The sequence below is a fragment of the Lagopus muta genome, chromosome 11 (genome assembly GCF_023343835.1).
Source record: "Lagopus muta isolate bLagMut1 chromosome 11, bLagMut1 primary, whole genome shotgun sequence".
NCBI lineage: Eukaryota > Metazoa > Chordata > Aves > Galliformes > Phasianidae > Lagopus > Lagopus muta.
The window spans coordinates 14,770,223-14,792,152 of NC_064443.1; the positions used below are offsets into that span (position 1 = coordinate 14,770,223).

General features: G+C 39.9%; 2 protein-coding genes across 3 annotated transcripts in view; one reads left to right on the forward strand and one right to left on the reverse strand.

Moving 5' to 3' along the window:
• The window catches only part of SUCLG2 (succinate-CoA ligase GDP-forming subunit beta), a 100,286-nt gene extending 88,082 nt beyond the window's left edge, over nt 1–12,204 (reverse strand). Inside the window, exon 1 of the mRNA XM_048958039.1 lies at nt 12,072–12,204. Within this exon, the coding sequence (XP_048813996.1) occupies nt 12,072–12,155 (84 nt within the window). The 5' untranslated portion in view covers nt 12,156–12,204. The remainder of the gene's footprint in view (nt 1–12,071) is intronic.
• An 88-nt stretch (nt 12,205–12,292) lies between these two features.
• The window catches only part of TAFA1 (TAFA chemokine like family member 1), a 293,761-nt gene continuing 284,123 nt past the window's right edge, over nt 12,293–21,930 (forward strand). The window contains exons 1-2 of one of the 2 annotated variants that reach the window (XM_048958045.1): nt 12,293–12,360; nt 14,399–14,476. The gene's annotated coding sequence lies outside the window, so the exon portion shown is untranslated. Of the gene's footprint in view, nt 12,361–12,763; nt 12,784–14,398; nt 14,477–21,930 lie in introns of those variants that run through there. The other variant, XM_048958044.1, reaches the window with a different exon arrangement.

Consider the following 21,930-nt stretch of genomic DNA (forward strand, 5'->3'; position numbering starts at 1 on the left):
AGAAGTTCGTAACAAAAAGGAGCATCAGAAATACAACTAAGTAGCAGGCTTCTTTATAAACCAGTTCAGAGAGCAATACATTTTACTATGTTATATACTTGAGTTATGCCACATAAGGTACTGAAAACAAACTAGAATACTTAGTATGCTGGCAGTACAGATGTTAAAAAGTATTAGTAGTGTTAGTCTGACTAGAAACAAAAATTTAGGAGAAATGCAGTATATTGAATGGAAAGTTCATCACACATGCAAATGTATGGAAATCACAACAAATCATTAAGCAGCAAAATAGAAAGACTCCTGGTAAGAAAGATGGGCTCCAAGGTCTGCTATGTTAAGTCAAACCACACATTCTCTTCTCCCCAAAGATAACCAATGCCATGCAACTATATAACACAGATGATGCAGAATGTCCTTCCCAGGTGACACCATCTAGGTTATCACTCAGAATCAGTTCTCACTTTCCAAGACAGCAGCAGGCCCCCAGACTTCAGAATCACAGAGGAAAGCATTTTCCACCAGCACCCCAAAGTGCTGACTTCAGGTTGGACGCAACACAGCACACAGTTCACTCTGATATTAGCAGAGACCACCTTGATCAAGCAGCGGGCATTTTCAGCAACACTTCATTCCATGCTTCCGTGATATATTTGACTCAGTTAAGAAATCAGTTTTATCCTTTCATACGAAGCCTTGAATATTTTTCTGACATAAAACAAATTTTCCACATATTTTTCCCACAGCGGTTAGAAATTATTTCTTGTTAAAATCAGTATCAAAACACTATGAATCACCTTAATATCAAGCAGTGTTGCTTCAGCTTCGAATCTTTCAGTTCCAAATTTACTACTCAGAATGCACCACACAAAGCACCCTGCACAGTAAAATGAACTATACCTCCTAAGAAGAGAGGGAAAAAGCGTTCACGCTTTCAAGTTCTTTAAGGCTACAGCATTTTGATCGATAAACTGCTGGAGCAATTTACTTTTTTACACCACTGACCTGTAGACTCACTTTTCAGAACGAGTGAGATCTGTTGCTGTAGCTGTTAGGTTCATGTAACACAACTTCCAACAAAAAAAACACAACATGAAATACGGCACTTTGCTGCTGTTCACTAAAGCCAGGCAGTTGATTCTGATGGGGAATTCTTATTCCTCCTCCTAACACCTCTGTGATTCTTTGAAACAAGGTACGTGCATTAAATAAAAAGTGACTCTATCTGCGTGCACGACAAAAAGGAGAACAAGTGGTGGTTTGGTTAAAAGAGCAGCATCAAATGTTAATATTATTAGGATTTTTGCCAGTGAACTGTTTACAAAAGTGAGAGTCAAATGGTGGAGGGTATGGCCAAGAGTTTCAAAACTGTAAGTTGTTTTTGGTTTCTTTTTAAAGCATGCAAATGTAAAGCTTCCAAACAGCAGAACAGGCAATGTTTTCTGTTTAGAAGTTCACACCACTGAAAATCAAGCTGCTACCTTGAGAGAATAAACCCCGATAGCAAAGCCTAAGGTTAAATCCTGCACTGGAAAATCTTTGCCTAGCATTGCCTCAATGTTGTTTTTCAATTACCCAAATGAGCTTATTCAAAACTGAGCATTCTGTCTCTGCAAACATTAATCCACCCTTAAGTCATGCTTAAGCAGGAGAAGTGCGTCAGCTCAGTCCAGTTCAGTGACTTTTACAGAGTAGCACTCTTCAGCAATCAAACAACTGCTCCGTGCGCTCCTGCCATCCCAGAAAGCTGCTCCTGCCATCAGTCCTGCCTCACACCTTTCTGCACTTCTCCAACCACACCTGACATTGGTTGAGACTTCACCACCAATTGCCTATATAATGCTGACATTGCCCCATGCATTTTACTGCACCACTGTTAATAGGAACACGATGTCTTATAATCACAAGATGGAGAAGCCGAGGTGTCTGCTGCCACAAGGCTGCAGTTTCCCTGTTTAAAACAGGGTTGTTTTTAAAATACATGTATGATTACAGGAGGTGTTTGTATCAAGATTTTAATTCTAGTTCATGCAACAAAAACAGTGATTAGTTAAATTCTTCTCTGAAGACTTTCATAAAAATTTGTTGCAAGGTTCTTTTAGGAGCAACTACACAGGAGAGATAGGAAGGCAGAAATCACAGCACGTCCCAGCAGGAAACATCAGGACAGTTACAAATGAGAAATAAAGTAATAAACTAGTTTGTTTCTAAAATTGGCATGTTACTCTTTTAAATGAAAAGCTAGAGAAGACATATTTAGCCATCTTTGGTTGGTGGGTTGGAAGTTGGAACACCAGGAGTGCATCCATCAGTTTGAAAGCGTCTTGTTGCTATCAAGGCTTTTTGCTCTACTCCTTCACTGAAGCCCAACTTCTAAACCTTCACCCAGCAGATGCAATCTGGAGCAGTGCTCTAACAAACACCACAATCAGAGGACGACTCCAGAACCATAACAGGAAGACAGCACCAAACTATCTGACACTATTCTCCATTTTGAAACAAATCTACAAAGTCAAACAGATCAGATTAGAAAAGGAAAAGTCCCAGGATAGTTCCTGTTCCATTTTACTTCAGTCATAGCAAGGTGCACATAAAAATCCAAGTCTTTGTATGAGTTTTAGAGGCAATCTCAGTTATGTCTTGAATATCTCTCAGCATTGCAGATAAAATGGTACGGCTCAGTTAAACTTTGCCAGTTTCTAAGTAAATGCACTCTCAGTAGAAGTGGGGCTGGAAAAAACTAAACAGTTTTACAAAACTGTAAAGCCTCCTTTAACAGCTCTCCTGAATGCTCCTGATAGCTGAGGAGGAACATTTAAAAAGGAACACTTTTAGTTCAAGAGTTCCTGAACATTTTTCTCTACAACTCCATGCCACATCCTTTTGCTTTTACCTTGCCCGCCTTCCTGTCTCTTTATAATCAGTCTGATTGCAAACTGATTGTTTCCAAGTTTAGCCTCTGCTCTGCCCTAGAAATGACGCACTATGGTGCAGTCCTCACTTGGGCCATTAGCTCAAGAAAAAAAAAAAGATAAGAACACTATACTGTTCCAGTATGTCTTTAAGTCATGTTTACAAATGCAGCTTTCTGATTTACCCTTCTGTTTACATCTCATGCAAAGAAGCAGAGACAAGAATGAACTGGAAGCGAGTCCTTCAATTATTGTGGATTTAAAGCCTCCAGTAATGATTATACTTTACAGACTTTTTTTGCAGCTTGCTTACACACAGGGATTTTGACAGCTATGCTGTAAATACACTCTCCCACCCACTAAGCTCCATTGTAAACTACAAGGAACAAGCACAGGGTCAGACTTGAGCTCTTTCTGTCAGCCTTATTCTCCGTATCTCAAAAACCAGCATCTGAGCCCACCTCCTTGTGCACTATGAGGCAGATTTTAGCAGCTACCACCTGGACAATCTTCATGGGTGTGTGTGGACACGCTTTTCTGAGGACTGCAGATCTCAGGGGTGCAATAATTGACTGCAGGAAGAAAAGCCCCTCATCAGGAAGCCCCTGACCTCAGGACTCCCTCTGTCACACCTTGCCATCTGTTGCTCAGCACTCAGTTTGGCAGCCATGGGTTCATCCTGAATTAAGGCGTGCATGGCCAAACCCTTCACAGCCCTGCACCACAATGCAGGGGAGTGGCAAGGCCTCTGTTTACAAACACCAAAATAGAAATTGCTGCAAATTAAGTGCCAGAGCATTTCAATCACCGACAAATTCTGTGATGCATTCTACTTAGCAATTAAAGGCTGACTGCACAGAGCTGAACCTGTTCAAATCCCACTGAAGTTCAGCTGAGAGGTGAATCACTGAGTTCTGAAACACAGCCTAACTACTGCGAGCTCCTCATCCTACAAGATCACACAGAAACCTGCTGGTTTGAACAACATGGCTAAGGCCATGTAAGAAGTAGGATGGCAAGAAAACAAAAGCTGCCTGCTTGGCCACTGAGCTCTCAGTCCCCTGCCCTGCATGGGCAGCATGCCCTCAGCTTACTTCACAAACCGTTTGCAAACAATATCTTGCATTCTTTAATTAAACCTTGTAAATAAAACAATATTAAAAATACTTATTGTACATCCACATAAGCTCGGCACTTCTGGAATAGGGTTTCAGAGCCTTTGCTTGGACAAAAAGAAGAATACAAATTCACAGATTCAGTTTCTCCTTTTCTCAGTGTGCTAGCTATCAATAGAGCTCTTTTGCATTAGTAATTAATTTTAGTCAAATAAGGCCTACTTTATTTATTTGAAACTTGAAAGCTTTCAGAAAAGCATGCTTTCCTGACCTAAAAAATAAAGGCTTTGAAGTACCTGATGAAAATCAACTTACCACTGTATACAACTGAGTCATCAGTCGCAGAAAATACTGCGATACATTAGGTAATGAAGGAAATGAAGGAGGACTGCTGGTGATGTGCATTACTTCTCCAAAATGGGAACAGTGCTACCTTCCTCCCATAAATCAGAAATAGTCATTTATTTTAAATGCATTATTTCTGCTCTCACCTTACAAAGTGTTTAAGCTTCCTCATTTTTACAAGACTTAAATCACATTTTTATGCAACTATGAAGAAGGGTCCCACATATTAAATACAGCCAGGAAATAATAACTTGAGAACTATATTGCCACCAACCATGAAATATAAAGAGTATGAATATAAAGAGCCCAATATGAACGTTTTCTACAGCGCGCTCTAATTAAGCTTCCTGAGTTATTGGAACCTCAAAGCATGGTCAGCAGGTTGATCAGGAATGTTTCTGAACTCAGGGCTCAGATAATCACACCTATCAAAGAAGTTTCTTGCACTGGAAAAATACTTCCTCAAGCATTCGAAATCACTGATATTTTAAGAGAAACACCAATTAAATATCAATTTAGACAGCCTAAGCTCTCTTTCTCAACATACAGAAGCAAATATGAAACATAATCCCAGTTTTTGTTCCAGCTCTTGAATACTTGCAGTGAAATCATGATAATTTCCACGCTACCTAATTATGTCATCACAAAGATTATGGCTTTGAGCACTGAGCAGCATAACACACCAAAGCAATAAACATGCAAATGTCCACAGCAGTAGAGAAATATATAGAAGTATATGCAGTAACAGTCTTACTGCATGCATAAGTCATAACTGGTTTACCAAACAACTGAACTGTATGGAATGGACTGCAACATTTTCTAACCCAGAAGCACCACAAAACTGACTGATGCACAGCTTTTGTTTAAATCACCTTTTATAGTTAAAGGCATTTGGTTTTAGGAGGACTGAGACCTATATGCAGTGAATGTAAAGGGATGAACATATAAGAGGAAAGACAGGCTCCTGGCTGTTTTGGCACAGCAGCACAGAAATCAGTACCTGTCACAGAAGGGCGGATGAAAGTATGCTTTTTAACAGGAAACCAAAGGTTATGAGCATTTTTCCTTACTCTGTGGGGCACTTTTCCTTTATTATTAATATTTCTTCATTATTCACTCTGAAAATTCACCCTGCTGCCATCCTCAAATCTCAAAGCAAGTCTGGGACACCACGAGCAGCATTATTTCTTCATCATCAAACGGACTGACCTTAAAGTCTATTTCTACATTTCTTACACCAGTGATCAAACATTCCAGGCAAATGAAAGTCTATTTTAAGTCATCTTTAAAACAAAGCCACCTCAGGTTTCTTGCCTTCTGGAAACTCAGGCGCGTTCATCGCCTGTGCTCAGCTGTTTGCAAGGATTGAGGCTTTCAGACATGTAGAAGTGCAGTGCACAATAAAAGCTCATCAGTGAGCCAAGGGGTAGAGGAGAGCAATCTTTCACCAGAAACACGTTCATCAAGTAGCTCTTAAGAAACATTACCTACCTGCAAGCTGATAACATTAATCAGGCACTAAGCATCCAAAGGCACCAATAAAGCCAATGTCAACCCAAGAGGCTGCTCGTAAAAGACAGCAGAGTAATGAACTGAAGTCACAAGTGCCATGCATGAGGGGGACAAGGAGGAAAGCACCAACTCTGTAGGATCAGCAACTCTCAGCACTGCTCTGTGACCAAACCCTGTGTGAGGATCCCAAATCCACTCAGCCCCAATGCCGCAGCAGCGGTCTGTAAACAAATTTGTAGACAACTTGGAATGACGGATGGTTTTTCAGAATCTTTGTTACTAAATCTTCAAAGAAATGAGGTGGGTTACTGCGGTGAGTGAATTAAAAAGACATTTTACTTTTTAATCATAAAATCTAACTTCATTTCACTCTTAACAGGAACTACCAACGGGATGTGACATGAGCCACCTCTGCAGTGGTGGAAAAAAGCACTGAGAAACGACCAGAGGTTGCAACCCTGAATCTAAAACAAGTTCCAGGACTTGAAGAGAAGTCAAACCCTCCAGCTTCCTCTGTGTGCCATGGTTTTGCCTCCTTGTATAAGCTACAGGTTAGCTAGAAAACCGACTGACCAAAATAACCTCTGTTAACACTACATAGAGAAGTAATTACTGAGAGGACGTGGGAAAAGACCGCAGATGGGAAGGTTATGCAGCAAGGTTCCTTCATTTCTGGCTGACATCTGACACAAGACCTGTGCAGCTCCTAAAACCCAGAGTTACATCAGTCCTAACACAGATCTTAGGTAAATAAAATGTAATCCTAAAAAAAAAAAAAATACTGAATACATATTATTCCCCAGCCCCATCTCTCTCAGTGTTTCACAACATGTTTAACACAAACTCTGAATATCAGATCCTCTGTTCCCTATATTTACAACATTGCTGTAGACTATTTTAAACTGAAACAAACCCAGACCGAAACTCTGCATGAAATAATTTAATTAAATATCTTCACTGTTCCCAACGTGTTTAGAGAGGCAGAGTCGAAGAAGCTAAATAATTTAGGGGAAAATAAATTTCTTATGCCATCTTCAGACCTTAAACAGCTAAGCAAGAAAGCTGTTGATAATGAAAAGTATTTTGCCGCTTTTAATAGCGCTTTCATCTGTAATTTTCATAGATGTGTTATCTTTACCTATCACTTATCTATAATTTGCATATGTAATCTTTCCCATAACTGTAATTTCCCAGACAGTTTCATACCAAAATTATGTAGAAGTTCCTTTTTTTTTTTTTCTTTGCAAGGCTGTAGCTGCTTTCTTGGCTGCCACGAAATCAGCAGATGTCAAATTAAGCTGTTCTTTTGCCCATAGATCCCTCAGAGGAAGAAAACCAACCAAAAAAAAAAAAAAAAGCAGCATTCCACGAGTGACTTGTTCCTGGCTTTTAATTTGCAGCTTCAGATATTTTAGTCAAAGGTCTTGAGCAAGAAGACAACTCCACCAAATATAATCAAACATCTTCCTAACTTTTCCATCCCAGGCAATTCCTACAAAATTTTCACATCTCCCAAAGAATTTAAGAGGATTGGAATTAGACGCCAAAGCAAAGTAACAACAGTAAGAGTGATCTCTGTCATCCTGATACAAACTGAGACTTTTGTTCATTGCTTATATTCCTCAGTCTACCTACCCCTATAATACCTTGCTGTTTTTCATCTTTCCCAGCTATTGCTCCCACAAGTTTGCTTATTGCTCCAGCAGTATCATAAGCACATGCTGTATGAATGCACATTAGAAGTTGCTGCTACCAATGCTCTCAAAACATCTATCCATTTTCAGACAAATAAAATCATCACATTTACAATTTAATCATTGAAAGCAAACAAATGTGCAAAAAGCCACTTGCTCTACATTGAGTTAATGCCCACCATATCCTGAAGGTCAATATTGCATCTCACCCACCCTCCTTAAAACAAACAGGACTTATCACAGCATTCCATCTTAACTTCTCCTCTTAGTTTGATACCTATACCTACTTTTACCTGGTTAAAATAAGATCAGTAGCTCACTACTAATTATGGATCAATGCTTAATTACCATTCCCAAAGTTACCATCACAATCAGTTGCGGTGATAACCTGACTCCTGCCTGCGTCCTGTATTTTATTAAAATGCTAAGGTGGGAGATGAGCATTCAGCTCTGACACAAGGATGGCTACAAACTGGCTTCATCAGCAGAGAATATTAAGGAACGGAATTTTCTGTAGAAAATCCTTAGGGCTTAAAGCTGCAGATTATAGTCTCAAACATGCACAGAAAGATTGGACTGTCTCAGGCAATAATGAGCTGCTCGCTGCAGGTGTGGACCACAGCAACAAAAGAATAAATCAGGAGGGGTTCAGTAATCCCAGAACTGTCCTGTTAAGTGCCTCCTCAAGACTTCCAACTACAAATGAATATTCAAAACAAAAGGGGAAAATTATCTATTCTTAAGAAACAACCAAAATTCAAGCACTTCCATGCACACCTCACTTTATTCCCAAAAGAACATCACCATCTTCCCACATCCCTCAGAGCATCCTTGTTGGTAGTCAGAGTAAATAAAACTGGAACAAAAAAATAAGGAATTGCCACACACATTGACAGTATTCCAGGGAAAAAGAACAGGAGGAAAGAAGAAAATTCCTCAGACACCTGTAAAGGAAACAGAGTTTGTCTACTAACACCTCAGGAGGCTGAACAATGAAAAAAAGAACTTGCTTTCATAGGAAAAAAATTTGTTAATCCTAAATGTACCCAAGCAAGGGCTATCTTTGGGTGAACTGGTTGGCAGATCAGAAGATGGAAGAGTTCACTGGTCCATGGCCAGGTTTAAGAACATAGATGTCCCAGGCAATTCTCAACCACATGCCATACTCATGAAGCCCATCCCTCCTCAGCTCACTGGCCCTATCTGAATATACTTAAATGAACTACAAAGAATGGCCAATAAAAAAGGCAAAATCCTCCAACGAGGATTTTCTAACTGTGCTTGAGGGAACTGCCAGGAAGGAGTGGGGCAAACTTCTGCTATGTATTGGCATTTCAGTGCTGCCTACAGTTCAGAGAGGATGGTAGGTTTTTTTTGTTTGTTTGTTTTAATATAAGCACACATAATAAAAACTATTGCTTGTGGAAGTCAGGAGGCTCATGTAATGCCTGCCTCTAAATGTAAAATATTAGAAATTATAGTGAAACTGACAACCAGGGAAAGCCAAATATAGAAGCAGACTGAGCCTTCAAGAAGCTTTCAACAACTTAACAGAAAGTAAAGAAAAAAAGCAAGATTTCTGGCACATGAGTAGCTGCTGAAGTCATAAATTACAAGTTATTGAAAATAACGCTTTCCCTTGCATGGAAGATCATTAACTCCACTTACAGCTGATAACTCCTTAACAAAGACAAAACTTCCTCCATTCAGCATTAACGAGGCTTCACAAGTTATCAAGTTTAGGAACTGAGAGCATCTGCAGTGAACAATCTTGACTATTTTTAACCCCCACAGAAATCAGTAGATTTTAAAGCAGGAATTCCATGCCATTCCTGCATCCAATCTTTTCTTTCTTACTTTAAAATGTTTTCAACATGTGTGAAATTTGAAAATGTTACTGTAGGACTGAGGACGAGTTTTGAAGGCCAGCATAGGGCTGTATAATGCACTAACTATTACCTGATCATTGTATTAGAAAATTTGAGAGTTACCTTAAGCATTTTATTATGATTCTGACTTAATTGTTCCTTATTTATATTCATCGCTGAAATTCACTGCATCTGAAGCTATTTTGAAAACACAGCGTTCTCCCAAAGGGCTGAATCCAACTCCCATTCAAATAAACAGCCTTCAACGGAGCCTATTTGTTGCTAGCCAACAAGATTGAATTCTGCTGCAGAAAGGTCCCTGGAGCGTTTGTCACAGCTCTTTACAAATACTGCTCCAGTAAGAGCAGGTCTAAATACGCTTGTCCACAAGCACTGCAGACAACTGAAATTTATCTTTTATCTTCTTGAAACACTTGGTCAGATTTAAACTCCAAGAGCACAAAGAACTGAATCCACGAAGAAGGGGAAAAAAAGGGAAAAAATAAGTTATAAGAAGTTAAAGAGACAAGGAGAAAGCTGAAGGATGATAAAATATTTTCATGTGATAAGATCAAGCACCATTTATTCCACACTTAAAGTTGCAGAGAAAAAAAACACCTCTTCACATAGGTTTTTATGAGTGCACACAACCAAACTTCTCGAAATCCTTGTTTCAACATAGCTGTGAGCAGCACCAATGGTTTTGAAGCGAGTAATTCTGCAACAAAAGTGTATGAATACCACTCCTACCATCAGCCTTATGAGGAAAGATTTTGAACCTCATCAGGCATCAACTTACACAGGGTTATGAAAACACCAGAAGGCACTGGATCAGAAACAAAACCAATCTGCTGTGCTCCTGCCTGAGCCTCCTGGTACCAGAGCTCCAACAAACTGCTCCAGCAAACGCTCAGCTGGTCACAAGTCTGAGGCTTTCCCAACATGAAATAACAGAAGAGAATCCCAGAAGTATTTTTAAAAATATAAGATTATTTCTTGCTGTGTCAGGCTTTGAGACAAAACAGATCTTGCTGTTTTATAGTAAATAAATCAAATTATTGGTGCAATTTCCAGTCAACACTAAGTAGGGAATGGGTCAAATGGTAGCAGTTATATCAATGAAAGGCCTCTCACATTCCTCACCTTGCTACTTCGTAGCACCACACAATGCAGACTCTACACCAGGAGAAAGGTTTGTAGCTTGATACCATCAAAGATAAAGGATGAATCTATGATGCAACATCGCAAAAATGAAGACCTTTCCATAGAAAAAAAATGTTTTACTTGGAAAAAAAAAATTGACTCATTGTTACACTGGATAGAAAGGGTTCTTGAAAACAGTCTGTAGGAAGGAGCATAACTGGGGAGATGCTCTTACTATCTGATAGTTCAAACACAAGAACATGTCATTCACAATACAAGTTCAATAGCACTATTTCATAAGTAACAAACAAATTCAAGAAGCTGACACATTAATATCTTAGTAATTTTGAGAATCTGAGCAGATACGCCCTATAAAAGCTGTCCCAATCAGGGCTCTATAGAATCAAAAAGAAGCTGCTTATGGGGGTGGTACTGTAGGGTCAGAGTCATCTGAGCCATTATGACAGAAACACATCTTCAGAGTAACACATGAGCACCAAACACTGCTGGAACTGACAGAACTGCCAATCAAGGCAAAGATTTGAATGTGCACACACAAATATATGAAACAGATGTGCAATAAACCAATTGCTCAACTGTACCCACCATCAGAAAACCAAGGTTTCCCCAGGCTGAAGGGCAGTCCGTACGAAAGGTATGCAGTGTAAATCCTGCCCAGCTGATGGCACACAGCCCCAAGCACCCAGCAACAGCTCCATGCAGCACTCAGCTCCAAACCAGCTTTGTTACCCCAGGAGGCTTTTGCTTTTAGGAAAACATTTGAGAGCACAGACCAAAGAAGACTCCTGTGCAGTTGCTGATCTGCTAAGAAAACAAATAAAGGGGAAGGCACCAGAACTAACCCAAATGTATGTATCTCATTTCATCTTCAGCACTTCCGCTGTTTTGTGGCAGAGCTGAACCAAGGCCTCCTGCCATCAGCCCAGCAGAACCACTGCCCCAAAGAGGGGAGCCAGAGCCACCAGCGAAGCGCAGCTGCCCCAGACACCGCTTAAACTTGCACTACGGAAGCAATCAAGTGACTGCTAAACGAAACTAACGAGGAGCACCAAAAGGCCACGCGAGTTCCTCCCAGAGACCGATTTAAGCCTCGAGCGCCTCAGGCAGAGCCGCCCTCCGACCCTCTGCTGCTTCCAGGACCTTCGCCCCGGGCCAGCGAGAGGGGCGAGTTTGCTTGCTCCTAATGCTACGAGCATGTTTGTTTCTATCACTACACGTTTGTTTGTTTCCAGCGCTCCCAACGCAGCGGGGTTTCAGGCTCAGCACAACCTGAGCAGCCACAGGGGACAGCCAGAGGAAAGCAAATCTCTCTCCAGCCACGGGCTGAGCTGAGCCCCGAGCCCAGCGGGAGCCCGAGAGGAAACGCTCCTAGGGACGGCCAGCAGCAGACAGAGGGACGGGGAGCAGGGCGGCTTCTACAGAGGCTTCCTCCTCAGCAGGACGCGGCGGCCAGGGCTCACTCACCGGGAAGCTGCCCCGCAGGCGGGCGGATCGCAAGGCCAGGTCCCGCACGGCAGCGCCCGCCCGAACGCTCACGGGAAGCGCCATCTTGACCGCGCAGCACTCCCTCCCGCCCCCCGGCCGCTGTCCCCGCCCTGCCCCGCTCCCCGGGCGGAAGCGCTGCGCGGTCCCAGGGCTCCTATCCCTCCGTAGGGGAGGAGATGGGGAGGGACGGGCACGGCTAAGGGCAGCGCTGAGGGCGCCCGGGAGACATCTTGGAGCCCGGCGGGAACGGTGCGGTCACCTGCTACAGGTACCGCGCTGTCTGCACTAGTTGTTCTCGTGACTAAAAGCACTCCTTTAATTATTACCTTTTAATTAACTCTTGCTGATAAGCCCTAATAAGCGTGGCTGGAAGCCTGGGGACTCTTTGCAGTCGCTTTCGTTCGAACTCCAAGAAGAGCCTCAGTTTGTGCTTCGCCCATAGGTGAAACCTCTTCAACGCCCAAACTGAGGTGCTGAATTGCAGCCCTCCTGCAGGACGGTACAGAACATCAGAGTCCTGGTAGCTCATCACGTGGAAATAAAGTCTAACGTAGCAGTTCCCAGGCACAAAAGTGAATGCCAGCAGCTGAATTTGTGAAAACGCCTCATTGCATCCACGTGGGGATGGAGTGAGCACAGGTGTGACGTGCCTGCATGGCTGGGTCTTGGCAAAGGTCCTGCATGAAGCCAGGTGTGTTTTTGGGTAACATACTGCATAATCCGTGCTTGTGGAATGGAGAGTACAAACAATTCACACCAAACTGGTGATTAATTAAAAAAAAAAAAAAATACAAAAAATTGAGTAGCAAATGAGATACCTGTACAACAGGTCAGATTTTCACCTATATGAAAGAATGCAAAGTTTAGCACTGTAAGAAGGCACAACATTATTTGTTCAGTGTTTGGTAATGAAAGGCGGAATAAAATTCTAATGTAGGGTGTGAGTGGGAGCAAAGGAGAATTCTGCTGTCACTGCTTAGGGCTTGTGCTCCTAAATACGGCCTTAAAAAAATCAGGACTGAACATCTTTAGATGAATTTAATCAGGAAATAAATTACACTTCTATTAGAAAAAAAAAAATAATCTGCAATTTCATAAAAACAGAAATCTGGGAGAAGCTGAAATTGAACAGTTTTGTCTTTGTCTCAACAATTTAAGTAATGTAATATGTTTCAATAAAGAATCTGAAGATGCAGCTTTTTGATAGCATTGAGCAATAATGTGTGGCTTCCAGTATTAACCTATGTATTACTGTGTGCTTGTTCTTTAAAATGTTATATATTGGCTTCACTATTATGGTGGAGGAATATAATTTCATTTTTAGTTTCATAACTGTGGCTCAATAAGCACAGTGTTTCCTATTCATACAAACTATTATGGCTGTCTACATTAGGTTTAGATATATAACAGGTATATCTAACAGGCCTTCAGATAATGTGCATAGATTGCATGCAACGCTATCATTTAATACTATATGGAGCACTTTCACTGCTTAATATAAATTGTGGAGAACCTTCTTTACTACATTTTTACTGTTTAGATTTGGTAAATGGAAAAACACTGCAAACACACAGTCTGTATTAGTCACTGAGAGATGTTTTTTGTGTATTGCTAAGGTAGAAGATATCTGATTCTTGAAGTATGTAGAGAAAAAGTATAAAGATTAACTGTCTTCATGTTTAGTCTCCTTGTTTATAAATATAAACCAAAGAAATGTAGATTAAGTAGGTCTCACATGGTTAGCAAAGCAAGCAAATGCCAGCTTTCTTGCAGTGTGGGATAGAAGGCTATGTGTGTCAACGTTTAAGAGATGAGATAGCCAATATGGATTACTGTTGGGAAACTCACTTAGGGTGCACTACTTTGAGATCAGTTAAGGATCATTCCCAATGCACTATCCTCACAGCAACATAAAAATAGGGTCAAGGGAGACTGATTTCAAAGCACATTTCTTCTGGGCTTCTAAATACTCCTCCTTGTACCTGTCCTGGGAGCGCAGCACTTTATATGCATTCCCTAGAATGCATATAAAGCTAGATTGTAGCTAAACTTTTTAGCAGTGGTCCACTTAAAGCAAAACAACCCGTAATGTTTTTGAAATTCAATAAGGTCTTATACAATGCATGTTATAATGCTCTTATGATCTGATCCCTAATCCTACGTAGTTGATAGTATTTAGTGAGAACACACACACAGAAGTTAGCACAGGTAAAAAAAAGCATATTTTTAATGCTCTTGCATTTCTTGTTCGTTACATCTGTACTTGTTAACAATGAAATTGTACATTTATTTTCTCACCCATACAGATTACCTCCCGAAACATTATTTGCTAAAGATGGACTTCAGAGCCAGCACATGGATGGTGTACCCAGCAGTTCAGAAAGGTTGTTTATGATTAATTTTTCATTTCACCATAAAGCCATTTGACAAATACAGGCTCATTATAGCTTGCAGAGCTGAATGGAGTTTTTTCTTATTAATTTTTCCTGAGTAACATATCTGAGCTCATGCTGATCCATGTCAGGAACAAAACCATTATTGCAGCAATAAAGCAGGGAACATTCGTGTTTTTACAGAAAGTATAGTCTTCTAATTTAGACTGAAATAAAATTGGGACAAATAATCTTTCATTATTCAGGTGATTAGTCTTACAACTTCAGTGAAGTACCTAGTCAGATGATCCCTCACCCTTGCACTTTTTACCACTGATTATAGAGTTGCCCTAATCTGTTTTTGATGGGTTGCAACCTGGTTTTCAGAACATTGTTAACAATGAACAGAAAGACATTTCACTGTGTACATATTATTTAGTAATCATACTGGTGAACAGTATACTGTTCACCAGTATAATGGTGAACATACTGCAGAACAGTCTTCATATCCACATGCATTTCCTAAAGAGTGTGTTTCTGTGTAAAAGGCATTCCACACACAGCATTCCCAGGAGTAAAGCAGGTGTGGTGAAACTACATGAAATCCACCAGAATGGTACCACTGAAGGTGACTGAAAAACAGAAAATAAGGTCACAAACCAAGCCTTGTGATGTGCAAGTACCATTCAGCCTGCAACACTGAATTAGTTCCACACATTCCTCATCCCTTTCCTCTGTTCATGTCTTGCCTCCAAATACAAAATTAAGAAAAGAGAGAAAAAGTTCATGGCTAGTGGTAAATATACCAGTGAGTGCAGGGAGGGTAAAAGAAGGTTAAAATTCAAGTTTTTTTCACATTCAGTGCTAGAACACGAAAGAAGACTGAAAATTAAAAAAGAAAAATAGAATCTTAGAATTTGTAAATGACCTTCTAGGTCAATGAGTTCTGTCACTGCACACAACCACAGAATTTCCATTTGTTAAAAAATTACTCAAGTATAGCATAAGGGATCCAGAAAGCTAGAAAGGTGGAATACTTTAGGGCTAGGTAGGATTGGATTTTGTGCTTGCAGGCTTGAACAAATATATGGAGCTCTATCTACTACTGCATTGCCAGTCTATCTATGTAAATAACAGTTTGCATTTTTCATTTTCAAATTATATGCACTTCTGACATATCTACTGGAGCTCTTATGTGACTAGGAGCAAAAGAATAAAGTGAGACTTAAAACAGTCCCTGAACTTTGCGTTTGTTAGGGTGGAAGTCAAGGTGCCATGTTGTAACATTGTGTGATTACTGTATAGTTAATACTAGAAGCAGGAAATAAGTGACTAAATTGAGGAAGGTTTTAAATAATAAAGCATAGTAATAAAGACAAGGTAGTAAAGCAACCTAGGGATGAGCTGGGAATGTTCAGCCTGGAGAAGAGGAGGCTCAGGGGAGACCTTATTGCTCTCTATAACTTCCTGAAGGGAGGTTGCAGTGAGCTGGGGGTCGGCCTCTTCTCTCGTGTCATCAGTGATAGGACCAGGGGGAATGGTTTCAAGCTACGCCAGGGGAAATTCAGGCTGGACATGAGGAAGTATTACTTTTCAGAAAGGGTGGTCAGGCACTGGAATGGATGCCCAGGGATGTGGTGGAATCACCGACCCTGGGAGTGTTCAAGGAAAGACTGGATGTTGTGTTGAGGGACATGGTTTAGTAGGAGCTATTGGGAATAGGTGAACGGTTGGACTGGGTGATCTTTTAGGTCTTTTCCAACCTTAGTGATTCTATGATTCTATGATTCTAATTTAAAATTATTTTTAGCAAAAGAGGCAATACCAATGGCAGCAGCAGAACTCCTCCTTTTTGATATCTAAACATTTGACTTTGTGGAAAGGAAACATTCAGGAATTATAACATAAATTAGTTGACTGAAAACAGTAGAAGTGATGCAGCAATATACAAGTGGTATCTTCCTTTTGCCAGAGGCCTGCTCTCTAATAGGGCAGGCAGGGGAGTTCAGGTTTCTCAGCAGAGATAGACTATAGGTCTATAACACTCAGTTCCCACAATGTTGAGAATCCTGATACTGTGGATAGAAAGACAATTTTATTGAACTTCTGACAGAGACAGTATAGGACTGTGAACAGAAAAAAATGTAGAGATCTGAGCTGTGGGATACAATGGAAGAAAAACTCTCAGAGGCTGGACCTCTTTGATAAGATGTGTCTCTATCCACACAAAGACCTTGAAAAGTATAGACAATCTAAATTCAGGAAAGAAATATCTAACAGCCCCTCCCAAAAAGTAGAGAGAGGGAAAGGTAAAGAGTTACTTGTGGAAAAGGACAGAAGGTTAGAATAGCATCAAAACAGTCATGTAATGAGAGAGCAGGCTCTATCATGTATGTGCTAGCAATTCAGCCTGTTACTGAGATAAGCATTCTAAAAAACCCCACTGGCTTATCAAATATGAAACAGAATGATTAATATTATTTTGTAAGTTACATTAAAACATTATCACTAAGACATTATATTTAAAAATGTATTTAACAGCGAGCTAACTAGAATGCAAAGGAAAGTTCACAAATGAGTAAGATGCCCAGTTAAGCATGTAACATCCATACCCAAGGGCACATACTTACCAATAGGAATTGGAGGTCTCTGCACGTACCAAGCAGTTAAGCTCTTCAACTATTGTACAGTAGGGCTAGAATTGTCATCTAGAAGAATAAAGGCAAAGTGGCCTACCTTAAGAGAAGCTAAGTCTTAACAGATTCATTGTTAGATAGGATGGTCTGAGTCCTACACAGCCTCTGCAAAAAGCTGAGCATTTTCCAGAAATGGAACCTGGACTTAGCATGATAGTTAGACCACTCTAACTGAAGTGTTCCTATGAGCAATGTTTGCTTTTTTAGTAAATGAAGGTTAGAAGAATTATAAAAGCTGTATGTGTCCACATCCGTAGCAACTGTACAGGTCAGTATAATGGGAAAGGTGCTACAACGAAAGTGTGATAACAAAAGGGCTAGCACAGTAGAGAGGTACTATAAAGGAAGAAGATTGTTCAGCCATATCAGAAGATAGCAGATTTACAGAGAAAAGCTTCACCAAGGAGAGATCTCCAGGAAGAGATCCTTCCCTGCTGGGAGTCAGCCCTTAAATGAGATCTAAGAGAGGTGTAGCCAGGCTCCATCCCTCCTGGTTGCACAGCTGAACTGCCTTCACCTGTGCTCCCAGGGCTGGCCAGGTCCTTTCCCCAGGTGCTCAATCAGAGGTTCAAGCCGTGACTCAACAGTTACCATACAGCACCACATCTAATCTATGTTTTAATTGATACATCACAAAATACCTTATAGCATAGCACCCCAACCTGTTACAGAGCTTGAAATTGTCTATTCTAATTAAATTCTAAACCTGTAGACTGAAGGGACTGATAACATGTGAGGGGTAATTTTTTCCTGATGAATTTTATGGATTGCAGAGGGAGAGAGATTGATTTTTCTGCCGAATTAAGTATTGATTTAAATGTAGCTTTCTGTGCTAGGTAGTTTGGGGTCATGGGGTACCATTTCAGTGGATTTTGTAGATTGCTTGCTGTGTCTTCCTATTTCAATAAAATCTTTCTGGCATAGATGGAGGTTTCACTTTCATTACAACTGGCTGGACATCAGCAAGTGGTTCAGTAATTATGGAAGTTCATGAAAACCATAAACTTTTTAAATAGCCTAACGGAGAACTGCAGCACTGTGTAAAAAGTCTTAAAACCTAAACGCAAATCAGATATAGCTTCTGCTATATGGATTGTTTGTCCTTAATAAATGTTTTGTTTGTCCTTAACAAGCATATTTTGATGGTTTTGTTTTCTTATGAAGCCTGGATGTGTTTTGATGCATAAAAATGAGTCTACAATCAGAATTCTACCCCAGTGGGTATTTGCTTACTCTCTGGCTGTGCTTCAGAAAAAGCTGATTTTTGTCTTAAGCAGAAAAGCAGTGAAGACCAATTCATTAAAAACAACTGCCATAGGAGGAATGTGATTTGTTTTGAGGATCGTTTCAGCTCAAAATGCAAACAGTAATAAAAATTCAGGGAAACAATTGAAAATCTACAAGGACAGCTCATTTAAAGGCTGTGATGATTTTATGTTTAGAATTAAGGTGATGTGCATTTAAAGTGTAGTTTTCTGAAATAATTACTCGTTTTATTCTCTCTAGATTTGGCTTCTTTAGATTTTTAACTTATTTTTAGTGAATGTTAAGCTATATACTGAAAGGTGCCTATGCGTTACTCAAGGCTACACATGGTTTATGCAATTCAGAGGATTCCCAAGAAATGGGAGAGTTTGAAACAACAAATGTGATGATCTTATCTCTGCTTGTCTCTGGGAGCATAGTTGTTACAGTGTTTGTGAACCATATATACATAATATTAGATTTACTTTGTATTAGTTAACCAGTTGAAATGAATCTGAGCATACCTATAGTTTAACAGTAGCAATACCATAGCGTAGAAGAAATGCTAAGTCACAACCTGAACCAGTGATGGAGCACCTGGTGAGAAGGCAGGGCCAATCCAGGGGAGCTCAGCTGCATGCAGTGTACCTGAATGATGGAAGGGGTGGAGCCAGGATCCACCCTTTCCCAGACCTCATTTAAGGGTTGGCAGTGAAGGTGAATGTCTTTTGCTGGAGATTTGTACCTACTTGAAGCACCTTTCAAAGGTAAGCAGCTCTTCTTTTTTTTGCATCTGTTCTTTTTGCATCTGTTTTTTTGCATCTGCTGCATTTGGTATTGTTCTCAGTTGTTTTGCTGTTCTGCTGTTATCGTGCTATTATAGCATTGTGCCAAGTTATCAGGTGATATTTTTAATTGCAAATATATTGCCAGTAAATACTACTGTAGATTCTAATGAAATTTGTTTCTGTGTAAGAGTTGATGAGTATGTCTTTTAATAGTCATCTATGATGTTGCTGTACATGAAAAAAAGTAAGAAACAGTACTGTATGACTTGAATAACATATGCAAGTGGTTATGACATTCAAACTGAAAACATAGCTGTTCTTGTTCTGTGAAACTGAAAACACTCAGTTCATTATTTAAGAACAACAAGTAACTGAGGAATCTGAAAAATACTTCAGTGCTCTGTGAAGAGAATAATTTGTTTAGCAATAGTTGTTATGAATTAATCAGTCAGCTTTAATACTTAATACAATTTTGTGATACAGCATATAAATACAAGCTTTAGTCAATACACAGGCAGAGAAAAGGCTTGGCAAGAGATTTGTCTCTTGTCCAGAGTTTCTGGGAAGCAGCAGTGAGTCTTTATGCAAGTCTCATATCTCAAGATAAAGAACAGCTAGGCTCAAGCTGTCTTATATTAGAAGTACAGGTCAGAGTAGTAGCAATACTCCTTCTCTATATCACTATATCCTGGTGAAGCCTCTTACTCTTTTCAAGCTAGTGGGAGCAGTAAGCCAAATATTTCTGGCACTCTATAAAGCACTATATATGTATTTTTATGTGTGTGCATTTATATATAATGCAGTCCTTTATTGATAGGGCATTTTTATAGTAATGTAGGAGGAAAAAAACTTTTTTTTTTGTGACATAAGAAGGCCTGCAATATTTTTTTCTGTAATCCCTCCATTTTCTTTCTGTGTACCCCTAATTTTTTAGCTATTACTGGCAAAGTGAGGGCTAATTGCATATATATGTTGTTAATCAAGTCCAGTGATTTCAAACTGAACTTGTATAACAGTAAGTAGTGCTTAAGGATCCTGAAGGGCTGAGAGAGTAAGAATCAGCTCCATAAAACCCCACCCAAATGGGAAAATCAGCCCTCAGTGAACTGTGAGTGTAGACCATCAGAGGTCATTTTTCTTGATGGACAGATGGAGAAATGTGTTTTTGAAGGTAGGCTGTTAAGTTTTTGAAAGGCAACTATCAGAGGTCATTTAAGACTGTTGATTATGTCTTAGGCCTTAGCCAAGACTAAATGGAAAGTTCAAAAGTCTCTTACATACAGCAGAGTGAAGGGTACTTAAAACAGATGAAAGTTAAAGAAGAGAGATGAAGTCAGAGTCAAATTCAAGGAAAAGAAGAGCCCTCTCTTCTAGGGTAGTGTGCTTATTGATGAAGTGAAAAAGCAGAGATTGTTTAATCATGTTTCAATTTAATCATTTAATCACTTTTCCTCCCTTAGCTATGTGAAACTGGACCAGTGTTCACATTTGGTATTCAGTTTCTGTTCTTACAAAGAATGCTGGGTTGTAAGCACTCAGTTGTATCTCAGGAAGATAAGATGGTTTGCAACTTGAAAAATAAAAGTAAAAAAGAGGAGAAGAGCATGCAGCAACTGTCATCCTAGTCAAAAAGGCGTTTAGAAGCATGACCTTATCTCTGTGATGTATTTCAAAGCCACTTAACGTGGATGAAGCAAAAGCTTACGGGGGGGGTTGATGTTGACTTATTTTGCCTCATTGCTGTTGTTATCTGCCAAACAATGCAGTAGTCATACATGACAACTCTCCTTTGCAGATGTTGCCATACTAACTGAATCCAGCTCATCTATAACTTAATTCTCGTGGTGTCTCTAGGCAGGTGGTCTGCACTATTGCTAAGGCTTCTGCTCAGATACCACAATGGCACCAAAGCAAAAAGGTCCTCGCTCAAGGAAATTCCCCTCATTTGTAGAAGTAAGCTGAATTTTTCATCAGGGAGCTATTGCTTCTCATTTATAAAGGAAAACATCAGCTACCATGATAATAATACAGAAAACCTCATTAATTACAGCACACAATAAAGGATAAAGTCAGTTTAAAGAAGTCTAACAGATGGTGCAGTATAAACAGACCTTTAAAAACAGTAACCTTCACAGTAGGGAATGCTATAGGAAAGAGTGCAGCTTAACTTGCATTAAAACTTTTTATTTCTATGTTTAGAACATAGAAATATTTCCAGGTATGTTGTTTGCTTAAAGTTGAGTTATTCTAGAAAAACAAAAAGCAATGCAAATGCTTTCTAATTACAGAGATTATAAGGTTGAGTGCTGGGAGACAAGAGGATATGCTGTAATGTTTTTACTGCTTTTCTCTCATTCCTTCTGCAGTTTTGTAACCCTTAAAATTTATCAAAACTTTTCTGGGAAGAAGTTTGGTGATTAGCAATGGGGAGAAGGAACATGCAAACAGGAGCACATGTAACTCTAATTTTGGGGTTAGGAGAAAGGAATGCTAGAGATTGTTGCATGGAAGGAGGAGCCTTCAAGGTGCCTCCCTTTGGGGTAAATGGCAAAAGCAGGGTGAGGAATTTTGCAATCATAAAATCATCTGAATTACAAAACATCTTCAAGATCATCAACTTGACCTACCAAGTCATATTGCTAACCCATGTCCCTTAGAGCCATGTCCACCTTTCTCCTAAATACCTTCAGGAATGGGGACTCTGCCAGCTCTCTGGGCAGACCATTTCAGTTACTGA